At 26.0% G+C, this 18221-nt stretch overlaps 2 protein-coding genes across 2 annotated transcripts; both read left to right on the top strand.

The window, feature by feature from the left end:
• The first annotated feature begins 5156 nt into the window (after window positions 1-5156).
• Window positions 5157-16069, top strand: LOC129605978 (uncharacterized). The gene is made up of 7 exons (XM_055516020.1): window positions 5157-5335; window positions 13380-13536; window positions 13618-13783; window positions 14750-14880; window positions 14986-15525; window positions 15591-15766; window positions 15820-16069. Exons 1-7 carry the CDS (start codon window positions 5157-5159, stop codon window positions 16067-16069), a joined length of 1599 nt encoding a protein of 532 aa, XP_055371995.1.
• Window positions 14045-14516, top strand: LOC129605948 (probable small nuclear ribonucleoprotein E). The gene has a single exon (XM_055515983.1). The coding sequence runs from the start codon at window positions 14154-14156 to the stop codon at window positions 14436-14438; it is 285 nt and encodes a 94-aa protein (XP_055371958.1). The 5' UTR covers window positions 14045-14153; the 3' UTR covers window positions 14439-14516.
• Window positions 16070-18221: the final 2152 nt, after the last annotated feature.

Here is an 18221-nt window from a genome sequence, read left to right as displayed (position 1 = left end):
TTTTTTCTTTCAAAACTGTTGTAAACTTGCTCATCGTTTTTTAAACGTCTAGAAACCTGTGATCCAGAGAGCTATATATAATCTTGTAAGTAAAGAAAGTGTGTACATTCAAGGGCTTAAGAGGAAATCCCATTAAACAACAAAAGAAAAAATTTGTATAGAAAATAACTATATTTAAATTACTATACGCGATTAAATATGTCGGTTTTTCCCGAATTTTTCTATAAGTCCTAGTATCAGAATTAAAAAGACTCCAAAAAACATACTTGGAAAAAATGGTTAGGGAGATGTGTTGATTTTAAAAATCTACCATTTTGTTTTTAAGTTCGAATGTAATTCAAAATTTTCCAAAAATAATGCTGAAATTGAGTAATCTGGGTTTTGATTTTTACCAATATTTTCACTCTATGCTCTAACACTACATTTTGTAAATAATATAAAATGATGGCGTCAAATTTATAGTTAAAAGCTTTTTACTTATCCATTTAACAAATAAAAAAAAAAAATAAATTTCATTTTATTTTCGTTTTTGTTACTTTTTTTTTTCAAAATTAATTTTATTTAAATAAATACTAAATACGCTTGTATAGAACTCATAATTTACCACGAATTACTCAAGTTGTCATAACTTTTTGCTCATAATAATGGGTGGGTGGCATTTTTAACGAATATAAAATAGATCCTTTTAAAAAAAAGCAAAATATTAAAATTTAAATTGAATGAAGAAATGTTTTTTTACTTCAAACACCATTTAGAAAATTGAGAACCACACAAAAGACCAAATCAAGACCATAGAGAATCATATTAAATTGTTTCGAATTAATATACACAAATCAGTTCAGTACCGGTGTGTGCCAACGCTAAATAAGTATTTTTTTCATTAATAAAAACAAAAGAAAACAACACATAAATAAAATGAAAGGGTTAAATTATTTTTAAGAAGCTGTTTACCATCACCCACCACCACCACTCATATAAATTATCAGTTCAATTGAAAGTGGAAAATTAAGAGAAAAGAAGGAAAATAATTGAGAACCGAAAAAGAAAAATTTTTAAATTGAAAAATTTTTTGTTTTTGTGTTTCGCTTCGCTTTATTGAAAAGAAACCGCGTAAAAATATTTTTTCCTTTATAAAATAAAGACGGCGATTTATTATAAATTTTTTTGTGGTTTTAAATGAAAATTTTTTTTCACTTTCTCAAATATTTGAAGACTTCCCTCTTTGTTTTAATTTACTAAACGTACACTTTGTCGGAAAGACAGAAGAAATCTCTCTTTTAATACTCTTTATTTAAATTTGAATGAATAAAATTTTTAAAGAAATGTAGATGAAAGGTGAAATTATTATCAATGACAAAAAAAAATGTCGGTCTTTTATTTTCCAAAATTAAATTTAATTTTCATTTCATTTTATTGTTAAAGATTTCCGTGTAAAACTCATTGAAAAAATATAGAAGTAAAAAGGTTTTTCTGTTTTTCAAAAGAAATTAAATTAAATTTTCAATTAGTAAACTACTTCATTTTTATTTGCTGAATAAATTCAAAAATAATTTGAAATAATAGAAAGGTTCAATATATGAAAAACTGAGAGTCATAAGCCATTCAGGTAATTAATATGTCAAAAAATTTGGTTTAAAATCGACTGTTTTAAAGTAAATTTGAATGTGATATCCAAATTCAAGTTTATTGCTACTAATATCGTCTACACTTAAATTAAGATCGACTCATTTACAAAATAATTAATTCATTGTTTTCCTGTTTTATGAAAATTCGAAATAAACTACTTCTATAAAAAATTTTTATTTAGCATTCGGTAATCATCACTATGAAAAGCAACACTATTCTTGTAGTTATAAAAAATAAAATTGCATATATTTGGGCTAACTTATTTTAAAAAATTAATTAAGAAAATGTATGCAATTTTTTTTTTATAAAGTTCCTAGTTAAGTTTCCAATTTCAATTTTTGAATTTCCTGTTTTTAGAATAAAATTTGAATTTTTTAGCAACACCTTCTGAAAAAATAAACATTATCTAACAATTATAATTAAAATTAATTTTAATTCAACATCCTTTCCTCATTATCCTTTTTAATAAAATCTACAAACGATTTATATTATTAAAGCTCATTATTGCGGGTATTTATTTCTTAAATCACATAAACTTATGAAAAATGTACTCAAAAATAAAAAAGATGAATATGAGGACTAAACTGGAATATTAATTTAATAAAACTTAATTTCCTATATGAATTGCAAAAACATTGGTTTTAACATTTTCCTTAGCTTTTTAGTCAATTTCTTAACAATAATATTAACAATATATCGCTCTAATCCCGCCCATCCTCTTACCTTTGTAGTGTCTGTACGGTATATACCCAAAAAAAAAGAGTTTTTTTTTTGGTTTGAAATATTTCTCATTAAATAAAGAAAAAACTACAAAAAAATGAAAAAGAAAATTGCGTGTAAATAACTTTTAATAGGGGAAAATAAAAAGTCTCTCAAACCCCAAGAGTGAAACTATATATACAGTTAATATTCAAATACTCACATATTTATACACAAATGTACAAATGTATTCAATTAATTGTGTATAATATATAGAATGAGCACAATGTGTAAATATATAAAATAAAAATCAATTTTTACGATTATCCGTTATCACTGTTAGTTTTATGAGGTATTTAATTAGTTAACAAGTCATAAAAGAGAACATTAAATACCGTTTATTTGATTCACAACAATAATGAAAGCTTTTTACTTTGCAAAAATAGTTTGTGAGTATACAGATTAAGGAAAATAGTACTTGGATGAAACAACTGTCACAAGGAAAACTGATATTGAATTCCTAAAATAGTGTATCACTATGCTATTCAGCTAATAACATTCATATGGTGAATTATTCAGCAATACCTTAAATATGGATTTTAGAGATTTTTATTTCTCTTTAATAATTACATCCATTCAGTAAGTTAAATTTTAATAATCTATTTTATGCTCAAAATTTAACATACGTCAAATAAAATATCTGAGTAAAACAATTATATAAATAAAAGTAAGTATATAAATAAATTTTCAATATAAGAGTCTAAGGCTACTTCGACTCTGACCTCTGGATTTGCCTCTTACTATGATCTTTGGACATGCTTTTTGAAACGTTAGCTCTGATTTCATCAATCAAAATCATTGTATCTATCTCTGAAGCAGCAGCTTAAAATCACCTTGAGCTATGGAAAAATTTCCACATGCTTTTATAAAAACAAGTAGTTTTACATATAGTTAAGTAATAACGTCACAAATCGAAACAAGGGAAATATGAAATGTGAATTTCTTTTTTGCAAATGTATAAATTAAATATTCGAACTATATTTTGTAGGTGTGTATATTCTTTTATAAAACGAAGATTAGTTATTATCAGAAGTTTGTAGACAAATCTATTACTTTTTTCTTTTTTTACAGAATACAAAATTTTTTATTAAAGGTACCACATATAAAATATAAAACTATTAAGTTAGAAGAACTTTAAGTAAAAATTAAAATAAATTATAGTTTTACTTGAGCTTCAATACAGGAACTGTTATGTAAAGTAGGATCAAAAGTGCTTATGACCAGTTAAAATAATATGAACAATATTATATAAACATTATAATTTATGTAAAGAAATCATTATTTTCCCGAATTTATAACTTAAGGTAACTTAATTTCAACATTTCACCCATATTATGTATTATTCCTACACATAACAATTCGAGATCCAAGATTCGAGTTTGTGTATACTATTTCCGGGAAATTATAGATTAAATATATGAGCTTTCTTGCATTGCTTTATATTTAATTTTAATAAAGTGTTTCTGTATAATTTGATTATTTTAATTAATCTTAGAGTGATTATTAAATATTTAAATACGATTTTGATTTTGAATTGCCACTTTATTTAGCAATATAAAATGTTTAAAACTTAATTTTTGTCACACATATTAAAAATGTACCATAACACTAATCAAATTTAATTTAGATATATTAGAAAACGAAAAACTGTCTACACGATTAGTTTATTTATGCAGAAAAAAAAGTGTTCAATAAAAATTTTGGTTTCGTATGTGAGTAGAAAACTTTTCGGTTAAATTTACAGAATCTTTTACAAGGAAACTGCATTGTATTGTAAGAAAGGAAAAATTTTCGAAAGAATACATATTACATTAAGAATACTTTACATAAAATTTATTTACTAACTTGATTTACTTAATAGTGTTTCGATTGGAATATTCAAAATATTGAAAAACTATTCAATTCAAAATATTAAGAAAACTAACAATTCATATTACAATTACAAATTAATTAACAAAAACACCACGATCATAAAATATACTTTGATCTCACCAACAATATTTTTAGCTGATACACAAACCAATCATTTTTAATTTTACACCTGAAATAATAGTTCACCAATATCTTACAAACAGGTAAAATTTGATTAGTAAAGGTAATAGTCTCTTGGATAGGTAATTTAAGAAAAGACGAAGATCTGTAAAATTAGTTTCAGTTGTGTTTTCTTCAACAACACTGCTATTGTCATTTCATTCATTAACAGTGGAATTACATTTTTTTGTTTTCAAATTAAAATACAATAAAATATCAATGTATTTATTGTTAAAAATATTTGAAAAATAATAAAAAATTAATATTTAATCAAAAAACAAAATAATTTAAATAAAAATTTTAATATTTACTTTGAAATAAGCAATTTATTTGGGAGAGTTTACCAAGGATGAAGATGAGAATGAAATTTCTTCTCAAGAAATTTTTTTGATTCATAATTTATCAAAATAAATGTAATAGTGAACATGTGTGTGAGAGTATATGTGTCAAAATTATAGGTTTCTGTAAAATATTTTGACGATCGGTATTTTTTGTATAAATGTGTTAGTGTTTTGTTTACATTTTTTTACTTTTGTATAAGTATATGTATTTTGTTGTGCCCTCAACAATACTAATATTATTGTTTTGAAAAGAATGTGCTTTTAAATTTTGTAATAATCAATTTGATTTTTTAACTTTCAATATATTATATAGCATTCAAGAATATAGAAAATTTAATATTGCAACATTACATAAATTTTAAAGTAAATTTTGATATATACTTTTAACATCAATAGACAATGGGTACACGTGTACCTCCACCACCAACACCAATGTGTGACAAAGCAATGGCTGGAATTCCACAATTAATTGATGATTTACAAAGATTATCAGAAGATCAGGATAGTTCTGATGTTGTTTTTATACTTGGACGTGAAGAAGAACGTATTTATGCTCATCGTATAATGTTAATGGCAAGGTAAGTAACATACTCTATGTATATTAACGTTTATTTATATAGTACGAAAACAGTAAGAGTGCAAATTACGAAAAAAGTAAAATGCAAGTTAAATTCAAATATTTAAAATGTTGAAAATTTAAAAGAAATTGATTGAAAGAATTTTGTTCAAATGGATGATCATGTACTTATTCTTCAAATTTGTGACATTTAAAATATTTTCTATATTTAAGTTGTATTTTGAGAAACTATATTACAAAGGAGCTAGTATAATGAATTATTGGGAAACTAATATCAATTCAATTAAAGTACAATTACTTTTTAAACAATATCCTTTGGCCTTAATGAAAACAAACAAAAAAAATTTCTTCACACAACTGCTGAACAGGTATATGATGTTGGATAAAAATACTTGCCTGACTAACACGAATGTTAGAAACCCAGATATCTCTCATCTGTCCTTATGGTTTCGAAACATTTACTATTATTGAAAAAATATAGTTTCATCTTTTAAATTTCTAAATATTATTTTCCAAATAATTTCCTGTGATTGTTTCAACTGTACAAAAAGAAAATTTCATTAACTTATTTTAATTAATATTCAAAAGCAATATGTGCTTTAAGTGATCTAATTAACATCATGAAATTTAAATCAAAAGCTAGCCGCTTCATCTTTACACCATAACTTTTTTCTTTTATGCTTATAAATACAAAATATATTTTATTTGAATAGCAGAAGATTTAGATTTGAGGTGCAACAACACCAGGATCAAAAAATGCCGCTCCCTTGCCTTATATTTATTGTATGTGCTCCTTAAATTGTAAAATCAAAAGAACATAAAATAAAAAATTTTTTTGGAAGATTTTAAAATTTTACAATAGAAAAAAAAAACAATTCTACTGCTATATAAATTCTTCTTTTTCCCTTATGTATATTGAATAGCTAACGCCAATCGAAAGAAAATTTGCCAATTCTCATAAGATATTTTTTCGTTTTCTTTTTGAAGAGGACTATTTCAATTACAGATTCTCTAATTTTTAAAAACAAATACATTCAATTTGTTGTCTTTTAATAATCAAGAGCATTGTATTTTCATTATATAACATTTACCAAATCCCTAAGAAGAAAAATACAGTCCTTTAAATATTCTATGGTAGTATATTAAAGGGGATACTCTAAAAATAACAAATCAAAATTAATTTTATATAGTATAAGAAAAAGGAAAAAGACAGAAAATGTTTACATTTTATTCACTAAGGAATTAAAATTTTCTTATCATTGTTCAAAGTAAATTTTGAAAAATTTTGTCGCATATTTGAAATATGTACGAAGAAAAGAAAATTGTCTTGGAAATACAAAAAGAGGATCTAAAGTTCTTAACTAATTTGATTTATTTCTGTGTTTCGTATTAATTTCACTACTTATTTCTTTTAATCTAATCTTGCAGGTAGAGTGGTTAAAATACTCCACCTTTTCAAAATAAGATCTAGAACTATGGAGATTGTGATATTTTATGCAATAATTTTGCAATTTACATAAACCGTCACAATACTTTCAATGCGAAACCCTAGAATACAAAATTTTGGAAATTTAAATTTAATTTCAATCATAAAGTTTTATTTCTAAATCTGGTTTAGAGTACATTATTCCATCATTTATTCTTATTATGAGTTACATAAGATTCTATCCACTTGACTTGAGTTTTCTTAAATTTTTCGATACTACTTTAACCGTGCTTTATACACTCAACAGTCTCGTTTTAATTGAATTTACTTTATACGGAACAGATGCTCATTTATTATGTTCCACAATTTATTCAAATTTTCGAAGAAAATTAATGTAAGTTGAAGAATCTAATAAATGAGGAGTATATTTTTCAACATTGGTAAGGTTTTTTAAAGCAAAAACTGCATTCATGACAATTAAGTCAAAACAACTTGAACACTTATTGGACTATTCATTTATTCCAAAATTTAAGAAAATTCAAAAATTTTTTTCCATTACTCAATATTTTTCTCATACCATAAATAAGAAATCAATTTCTTTTTAAAGTCGGAAAATTCTTTTCAAGTGATTATTGGTTTTTGGTAAGAAAAAGAAAAATAAAAGTTAAAAATAATAAAAAAAATACCAATTCATTTTCTCAAACAAAAAATATCAAATTATCACCCAAATGCACCCTTTCCCCTAACGTCATTTCAATCCATACATAAAATTCCTTCTTATTTTTTTCCTCAATGTTGAATGGAAACAATCAAAACCATATGAAAAAGGAAAAAAAAAGTGAAAAAAGAATTTTGATATCCTGGATCCAGAAACTTAAATAAATATTGAATGTCCGAAATAGAAAAGCCATTAACACTCTTCTTATTTCGTTTGTAGAAAAAAAAATAAAAACAGTTGATTTTTTTTTCGAAAAAGGATGTTCTAAGGAGATATTATAAGGATATACACATGATTATGACAACCAGTTTAATTTTCATCTTAAAAATTTCTTTTTGTTTTTTTGGTTCAATGGTGTTCTGTTTTGGGACTTTAACTTTGGTAAATTTAGAGAAAATTCCGTAACACTTAATTTATTTCTCGTATTTGGTACAAAATAAAGGGTAAATAATTGCGAGTTTTTTTTAGCACATTTTGAATATTTAAAAATATAAAAATGCTAGCGTTACTACAATCGTTTGTCAATTAGTGGTTCATTCATTGTTGAATTCAAATATAAGCCTGCATCTATTTTTAAAGCTTATTTTTATTTTTAAAATTCAAATTTTCTACAAAAATTAACTTTAGTATAAGGTTATGCTAAACTCATTATCATACTTTTTATTCCTAATCCACTAGCTTCTCATCTCGCCCGTTGTTTTGAATAAAATCGAAAAGAGGAAGAAAAAAATTTATAGGAACGAGATAATGAAATGAAATATAAGAACACATTGCACAAAATATAATGACTACATTCCTACAAAATTAGTTGTTAAAATGAAATGTACTCTTTGATTCTCTATGCTTTTAAAATGTTTTCTTAATATCAAGATAGAAAGTCATACTGAAAATAAAACTGATATAAAATCATTTTAAAATTTCTTATTAGCAAGAGCTCAACTTTTAACAAATTTGTTTACTTTTCATATTAAAATAACTATAATGAAAGATTGGAACATGCACATATGCCTATAAAAATTTTAGATAATTCCATAATTTCAGTAATTTAAAAATGCTCTCTCAGTCCAACACAATTTTTATTTCAAATGTAGTTTTTATACCATAATTTCACAATAGTGTTTTAATATACAACTTAATAACAAATTAATATAATAGTATATAATATAGTAAATATATAGTATATAGTAGTTCTGATTCTGGGCACTAATTTTGTGAGTTATACATTTATTTATTAAGAGCATTTAAAGCGACAATCAAAAATATCCTTTCAAGAATGTCATGCTTTACATTTAAACCACACAATAGGCTTAATTTAATTTCATAGATAAGGGATACAGCTAGAATAAGGCAGAGCTATCTTCTTAAATATGCAACGAAAAATGATTATAATGAAAGATTTCGTACCCCTGCATATTATTGATATTACCTAATCAAATAAATTTATTTAATATTATCCTATCTAAAAAATAAAGGTCCAAAATATAGACGCAATTATATTTTTTTGATCAGCATCGATTTCTGAATCTATTTAATTTAACTATGTTCTGAATTTAACCATGTCTGTTCGCCTGTCGGTTTATCCGTCCGTCGCATAATTGTAAATAACTTAAATTTAAATAAATGATTTATGTAACTAAATAGTTACAGAACCTTATTTTTGATTTTAATGTGGTGTTCAAAAGAGTAGTTCAAGTACTCGCCATACGACTTTGAAACTTATTGAAGCTATAGTATAGAAATTTCACATAAGCAACTTAATTATTAGCGTTGTTGTTATGTTAAGAATTACTAAAATTTTTCGACCCCTTGTGATAGCTGTCATAAAACTTCAAGAAATATTTTGGTCATATTATTGGAAATTGTTGAAATCATTATTTTCGAAAAAAGAATTAGAGATTGCATGTATTAAATAAAAAAAAAAACAAAGGCCGTAAAACAATTTGACAATTATTATGATAAAGCTTTTAAAATCATTCATTCGTACGTGTATCACAGAGTTAACTCGTTTTTTTAATAAAATCTAAATTAAATATTATTTTATATGAAATAAATTATAGAAGTCTAGTAAAAATTTAAAATGAATTACTTTCCATTACAAATTCAGGTTTTTTTCACTTCTGTATTTTAGTTTTTAGCACTTTTCCAAAAAAATTTTTGAAAAAAGTGCTTATTAGTTTCACTCTGTCCGTCCGTCCGTCCGTCCATCCGTCCGTCCGTCCGTCCGTCCGTCCGTGGACACTTTTTTTGTTTACAAAACTTCTACACCCTTGAAGATAGAAAGCTGTAATTTCATACGTACATAGATCTTCATTAGAAACTTATTTCCGTAGAACAAAATTTTTACCTATCTCCCCCCCTCTAGAAGTTATACCCCCCCAAAAGCCTAAAAATGGCCTTTTTTAAATATTTGTTGCAATGAAACCATAAGCATTTTTGAAATTTTTCAAACGCAGAAAGGCAGCGACTTGCTTCCCCTAGCGCGGTATACTACAGTTAAACTTTAGAAAAACAAAATGGCCGTTCAAATTTACCGTTATCTAAAGTCCTTTTTTTCCAAATTTTTGATGTCGTTTTTCTTCTAGACCACAGCCTGTAGAAGCTTGAAATTTACGGGCTTTTAGACATTAACAAATAGTTCGTTTCGTTAGAAGAAAATTTTTTTCCATCTCCACCCCCTCTCTAGTTATCGCCTCTTGAAATTTGTAAAATTTGAATTTTTGACACCTTATATTTCCGAAGCCGCAAGTTTTTTCAAATTTTTATAAACGCAAAAAGCTAACGGTAAGTTCCGTGAAACTAAAAAATATAATTATTTTTCTTAACTCACACAATTAACCTTTAAAATCGAGCAATATGTTAACCCCTTTTTATATTAATTTTTGCTTTATTTCAAAGACTGCATATAAGCGTCATCCTAAATATAGGCAATCTTAGAAATAGTTTTATATATGAATGAAAATAATTTTAATAGTGTGGTAGGTACAAATAGACTGTATTTAAAAGCAGAATTTTCACTTGTTGAAGGGAAAAGTGCTACAATACAAACCATTGGTTTGACCCAACTTTATTGCTTAACTCTTTAAATAATTTAAATTAATTTATTTATATTTGTGCATAAGAAAATCATTCAAATTTTTAATTCTTAGTGAATTGTTTGTTGTCAAGACTAAATAATTACTTCTTTATTCTTAATAGAAAAAGTGTGAATACGAAGACATTGCTCAGAAAAAGAATAATTTTATTGGTAAATTAATATTTTAGAGCTTTAACAATTACAAAAAAACTCAATAAAAATTATCTTACTAAAGAAAAACAGAAGCAGTGATTTTGACGGCTGTATAGAAAATTCATAGTACCTGTTGTATATCACCTTACTCTTTGATTTTCAGTACATAATGACAACATAAATCTTTCAATATACTTACAATAATATCAGAGTATTACTTTGCCACATTATACAGAATAAAAGTCACGTTACAAAATTCAGAATCTTGAATATACTAGCTCGCGTATATACTAGGTTTTGTTAATTGGAAAATTGCATCACATGAACACATGCAACTTACTTAACTTTTGCTCAACTGGTAAATAAGAAGGAAATATAAAGGAAGAGGATCTAAATTTACTTACAAACTCCTTATTTTATAAGCATCTTATATAAATTTGTAAATTTCATATAGTAGTACATAGTCTAAAAACTGACATATTCAGTTTTAAGTTTCTCTTTTGGAATTTCAGCTATTTTTCAAAAAATTAGAGTAAAATTCTATTCAAGTGAAATTAAAAAAAAATTGTTTATTTGTATTTTGAATTGAATTTTAAATTCATTCCTTCAATTTCAATAAAATTCCTTTTCAATAAAATTTTTCAATCGTAAGTCAAAGTGGAAATTGAAAAAGAAAACGACAAAAAATATGTTAAAAACCACATAAGGGGGATGGTGGGGAAACAGGTAACTTTACGGCAATATATGAAATTCAAAAACTTACGAAATTTTTTGTGCCCTCCTGATAGCTCTTCAGTTTTATTGATTGAATCATTTTCCACTTCTTATTGTTTCACTTTTTTTTCTGAATTCTCCATCTATTTGCTCTTGAACACAAATCAAGCGGGATGTTTGAACATTTAAGGATTTCAATAAATAAATGTAAAAGAGAAGGAAAAAAAAATATTAAAATTAAAGAAAAAAAATTGACAATTTATTTTGAATTTCGATTTTCTCACTTCCCGTACTGCGCTCTGTTTTTCATATTTTTTTCCAAATTTTTTATTTCATGTTTGTTAAATTTCTTTTGACAAATTTTTCTCTCAGATATTTTGTAAATGAAATACAAGAGAAATTCACGATGTGCAAAAATAAAAAAAAACAACAAATTCATTTTAATGTTTTTTTCTCTTTTGAAAAAGATATCTTTGTCTTTTTGAATATCTTGCAGCGCTACTAAAAGTGAAGATTTATCTTCAAAATTTAGGTTTTTTAATGCTATTTAAGTTCTTCAGAATTTAAATTGTTTACACCTTTTTCCATATTTTCCAAAGTTCACAAAATTAAGTCAATTTAATAGGCATGGTAACGCTACTTCCATAGAAAATTTTACATAATTTTCGCTGCAATTAATTCCATATTAATCGACTTGGCGCATTAACTAGCTGAGCATAGGCTTATGACGTCATATGCCATTGTACGACATTAATTTTCCTTTGTGTTTGATTTGGTTCGATTTGAAATAGTGATATTTTGGTTTCCTACTTTTTTCAATTTAACTTCAATTGAAGATATAAAAGGGTTCGTGAAGATTTGTTTTTTTAATCTTGCGAATAATGTATATTTTATTTTAAAAAAATTAAGATATTTAGGTTTATTAATTTGGCAGCACTGATACCGTGGCACTTTGATTGCAAAAAATAATTTTTTTGCAAGAATTGGATGTACACACAGGGACCTACTCGTATATACCAAATTTTACTTGAATCTAAAGTTTTCGATTATAGTTACAACGAGAGGTACAAAAATGGTACCATGTACATTTACATATATTCTGTGAGCTATATGTAATTATTTCAGTTCTGTATTGATAATATAAAAGGATTTAAATGGGTTTCGATAAATCTGCTGATTACAAGGTTTTCTTTTTTGAAATTTTATTTGTTCATAACATTATAAGAAACCTCTAATAAAGCATTTATGGCGCGAAGATTTTCATAGGGGGACGACAGTAGTTCCTTCAAACTACAAAAATGTAGATTAATTAACTAACCCGTGACGTGGACTATAATTTTTTCAATCTACTTACATTAGGATAACTTTACTGAAAAATTTTTGCAGATAGAAACTTTTATCTTTAATTGAAGAAGTTTAATATTGTTATGAAATTAAATTATAACTAAAATTACAACTTTTCATTTTGGTTTCCATTCCATAAAAAATAAAAACTGAAATTTGAATAATTTTAAATTTAAAAAAAAAAAACTTATTTAAAATTAATTAATCAACTATTTTTTTTTTTTTATTTTAATATACTGTTATTAAAATTTAAAAAAAAAATAATTTTAAAATTTTCTTATATTTTGTTGTTCTTGTTCTCAGAGAAAAAGGACTGTACTGTTTTATTGTGAATATTATTGTGAATATTCTTACAAATAATTGTGAATTTGAATGAAATATAAAAATTGTTTTTTGCTGTTAAACACAGATGTCAGCAAAGTAGAAAAAACTAATTATATTTATAAGACCATGCGATATCTGTATTTTATTAAAGATGTTTTTGAGAATCAGCACATAAAGACTATAAGTATTCAATGAAACATCGTATATATTTCCAAAATGAATTTGATAATATTGTTAATCTTTAATGCATAAAAAAATTTTTTTTTACCACCTGCTTATGTCTTCTTTATTAGATGTAAAAGTTTTCAAACAGCAAAACGTGGAGAGCTGTGTCGAATACCGGGTAGCACTGTATCACCTGCAGCACCAGGAAGTCCGACTCCTGTAAGATTGTCAAATGTAAATCCAGATGTTTTTCGTCAATTCATTTTATATATCTACACTGGAAAAGTAAATAGAAACAAGTTACAAATTTAAAAAAACCATGCTTAAAAGTAAATTTTTTAAAATAAGAATATTGGATTTTTTTAGATCATTATGCAAGATTCAAGAGTTTTCGAAATGATGACATTAGCCCAAGATATGGGAGTTGAAGAACTAAGAGGAGCTTGCGAAGATCACGTAATTTCAACTCTTTCGGTAGATAATGCATGTACGTTTCTAATAGCTGTAATGCAGATTCATGAAAAGGCGTCTGGTAAGATTAATCATGATTATATTTTGATAAAATTTTTTTTTGCTATTTACTTCATAATTAAAATTACGCACATTTTAAAGTCAAATTTTTCGAATACATAGAAAAAATAAATTGAATAAATACTTCTTTGCCTTGCTTCCTTTGCTATTTATTTTGCAATTTCAACACGAAGTATAGGTGTCGCTTGAAGAAGTTAAAATGATATTTGTGAATGTCATTTGTATTTCTTATTTCATTTTGCTTTTAGTTAAGTTGATAAGTGACATTTAAAAGCCGCGTCTTTTGTGTATTAATAAAATAAACGTTTATTAATCCTGTTTTTTTTATTATAATTTTCATTTAAATTAAAGTATTATTAAATAAAGTAACCATGTCTTACAAAGGGAATACAAAAGTTCAAAAAGTTATGGTTCAACCCATTAACTTAATTTTTCGATATTTACAAAATCGATCTAGAGTTCAAGTTTGGCTGTATGAAAATATATCACTAAGAATCGAAGGACATATTGTGGGATTTGATGAATATATGAATCTTGTCCTAGATGATGCGGAAGAAGTATATGTCAAGACGAGGCAAAGAAAAAACTTGGGTAGAATAATGCTTAAAGGAGATAATATAACGTTGATTCAAAATGTTAATCCTACAAAAGATTAAGGTTAGGTTAAAACAACCAAAAAGTAATATTAAATAATTTCCATAATTTGAATTGTAAAATTTAAATTTAGATTTAAGGCGAACATATGATATGAAATTTAGAATTGAATACATAAAGATTAAATACCTGACTTGAATGAGAAGTGTTTTTTTTTTATTGATTTATGCGAATGAACAGGTTAAATCGGGCGGGTTTGTAAAAGTAATAAAGAGCGGAGAAGAAAATGTGCTTAATTTTTAGCGAAAGAAAATTGCTATGATATTGTACATATGTTTAGAGCATCCTTTAAGCTTGTTTTGATATTTTTTAGCCAAATGTGCAGCATCATTTATGGAAAGGTGTATTATATACATTGGTGAGAATGCTTCCGAAGTTGTGAAAACTAACTCATTTTTAAATTTAACCAAGGACGGTTTGATAAAATTGATTTCATCAGATTATGTAAGTTTCAAGATTCACACTACTCGTTTTTACATACTATTAAAAATGCTGCTATATTATTATGGTGCACATATATACACATATAGCTATAAATTCTTTTTGTAGTTTTGTTTAGAAGAAGAAAACGTTTGGCGTTGCGTTTTAGCGTGGGCAAAAAATCAAGCTGGAGTAACACAACCAACAGCCCATTGGACTGAAGAGGAAAGAGTTCGCGTTTGTCAACATCTCTCCGGCGTAATGGGATATGTAAGGCTACTACTTATTGACAGTCAAGTATTTGCTGAAGAAGTAGAACCCACTGGGGCAGTTCCAATGGAGCTATCATTAGAAAGGTATCGATATGCTGCATTGAATTCAAATAAAATGGGTGGTGGTACACCGATTCCACCTCCAACAGTCCCCTTACCTGGGGGTCCACTGCAGGAAAATGATAAACGTCTACAGCCTCGTCTCATGATGAATATGTTTCCTGGTTCTGTAATATTAAAAAAAGATAAATTGCATCTGCAAGGAGTTTTAAATGGTTGGTATGGTGTACCAAAACAAAGTTGGAGATTGATATTTCGTGCGTCAACCCATGGATTCAATGCAACATCATTTCATAGACATTGTGATGGAATATTTCCATGTTTTGTTATAGCAATTGTATGAAATAATTTAATTTTCTCGTAAATTAAGTTTTTATTTTATGTAGCTTTTTTTATATTAAGGGTACCCACGGTGAAATTAGTGGTGGTTTTACGGATGTTCCATGGGGTAAAACTAATCGAAAAGGTGGTTACATTCATTCAGATCGTGCATTTTTATTTACGTTAAACTCTAATAATGAATCTCCATGCAAATTCGATATTATTAAGAAGCCATATGCTATTTGTTATCATCCCGAGTAAGACATTCATTTTAAATTTCACCAGAAAACATAAAATTTAAATCTTTTAGTTGTGGTCCAATATTTGGAGGTGGCGCTGACTTACTTATTTCAAGTTGTTGCAACACAAATTCGGACTCATATTCGAATTTACCACATTCATATGATGGAATTAACGCTGATTTTAGTACGTTATTCGGAGATTATCATTTTCAAATAAATGATTATGAAGTATATACACTTGCTGCCCCCATTTCAACGCCATCATCGAATTTACTGCCAACCCAACCTGGTATCAAAATGAAATATGATCGTTATTAAAAGATACTAAAAAGACGTAGATTTTTCTTGAAAAATCATTGTATCAGTATTCTATGGTTGTATTGATAAGACCTTGTGAAACTTATCTTGCCTATATTTAATAAAGTATTTTAAATTTTATAAAACTCTTCATAAGATTGTGTTATTTGATACACTTCATAATAAAAATAAAGGTCAATAAAAATATGCAAATTTAACGGAAAAAGCCTAATTTTAAAAATCAATTTTGATTCAAGTAAAAATTTGGATAAAGCGAAATCGGATATCGACGAACAATTTGAATTTTATCGCAAGTTACTTTAAATAATTGTTCTTTCATACCTAAATACCATCATGAATGCAATTGTAAGTAAGAATGCAAGTATAAAATTTTATTTAGACATTGGCTAAAATTTCTACATATAATTTGTACATACATATGTATACAATATTCAATTTTATATGATAATATAACATTAAAAGTTTTAGGCGAAAACTTAAAAATTTGCATAAATTTTCTATATGTTTTTATAAAAAGACGTGATTTCTAATTTAGTTAATACTTAAATGACACCAAATTTCAAGATTTGTTGCACAGCTATAACTGCATGGCATTATCACAACAACTTTATAGATAAGATTTTCTCTAAAGTAAGATATCTATTTTTGAAGTTTAAGACGGTTATTAAATCTACAAAATTACAAAGGGAAAACACCTTCAAATTTTAAAACATGATGATTTAATAATTTTGATAAGAAAATAATGCGCATTCTTAATCATATTCATTAATCAAATAAAAGGTCTAAACTGCAAGTTGAGTTACTATCTATTGCTAAAATTTTAGAAAGATTATTCAAAACACATACGCTTCCAGATATATGTACATATATTATAAATTTCTGGGTTATCAATTTGATTTAAGTCTTGGAATAATAGGTAAATATACAGCAAATGGATTTTCAAAATATGTATTTTTACTATGAAAGCAAAGATTTTAAAAATTTTATGTGCATGTTGCATCTAAAACATTTTGTTTGAACGAATTTGTATGAAAGTAACCTTGCAAACAAAACAAAATTGCAGAAGTCGGATATAGAAAAACCTAAAGAAATCTGAATGTTCAAAAAATAAAGATCACATACAAAATTAGCAATTTTGAAAAACGATCAAAAATCAAGCTAAATGAACAAAATTACCTAAGGTATATTTTTGGAGTTATACATACATATGTACATATGAATCAAATATGTACGTTAAAATTTTTAATACGTATATAAAGAAAATTTATATAAATAAAGTTTAGAACTACATGCTGCATTACTCTGCCAACAGGAATTCAGAGAAATTTTATGCTCAAGATTACGGTGAATGACATCAATGCTAGTATAGTTTAATATTTTACTCAAAATAGATCTACCCAAGGCAATTCTCCTGTAAATTTTCTACATGATATATTTTTCTCCTGTAAAAAAAATATCAATAACTCACATTATGTTATGCTGTCACATTTCTATCTTGAACAGGTTTCGTTATATATAACACATTTAAAATGTATTATAATGAATTATCTATTTTGGACAGAACTAATGTTTTACTTTTTATTTTATTTTACATGCTTAACTCTAAATTTGATCGGCGAATGCTTTCATTCAATCCAGATCAAAAATGTTGTTACCGCAAGACATCAGAAAACTTACCGAAAATAATTAGGTTAACACCATACATAAGTATGTGTATAGTTTTTCCTTTTTTGCAAAAACAATTGAATTTTGCTATTCTTTAGGAATTACGGGGTTGTTGTCCATTAATTTATTTAAATCCATGATTTTTTTTTGGTTCGTTTTTTTCACGTTTAAATTAATATTAAGCAATCAACATTTTTTACAATAATTTGTAGAATTTTACGAATTTACTTTGCAGATAACGTAGATTAGGTTTTTCCGTTATATCACTAACCAATACAAAAAACAGTTATGTATTAATTTGATTTTTGGTTTCAGTCGCCAAGCTTGTTACACAAAATTTTCATTCGACAGATTTGACAGCTTATTCGCCTAAAATTTAGGCGAATAATAGCAAAAATTCATATTCGCTAAAAATTTCATTCGCTACGCCGATCAAAATAAGACCCATAATATACATATCAATTTACATATTAAACAAAAATCTATA

The sequence above is a fragment of the Condylostylus longicornis genome, unplaced genomic scaffold (assembly GCF_029603195.1).
Source record: "Condylostylus longicornis isolate FDR11 unplaced genomic scaffold, ASM2960319v2 ptg000016l, whole genome shotgun sequence".
NCBI lineage: Eukaryota > Metazoa > Arthropoda > Insecta > Diptera > Dolichopodidae > Condylostylus > Condylostylus longicornis.
This window is presented reverse-complemented; position numbering and strand designations above follow the sequence as displayed.

Coding starts and splice junctions, on each gene's coding strand:
- LOC129605978 (XM_055516020.1), top strand. CDS start 5,157: ATGGGTACACGTGTACCTCCACCACCAACACCAATGTGTGACAAAGCA. Junction 13,537..13,617: donor TATATATCTACACTGGAAAA/GTAAATAGAAAC, acceptor GGATTTTTTTAG/ATCATTATGCAAGATTCAAG. Junction 14,881..14,985: donor AATTGATTTCATCAGATTAT/GTAAGTTTCAAG, acceptor TTCTTTTTGTAG/TTTTGTTTAGAAGAAGAAAA.
- LOC129605948 (XM_055515983.1), top strand. CDS start 14,154: ATGTCTTACAAAGGGAATACAAAAGTTCAAAAAGTTATGGTTCAACCC.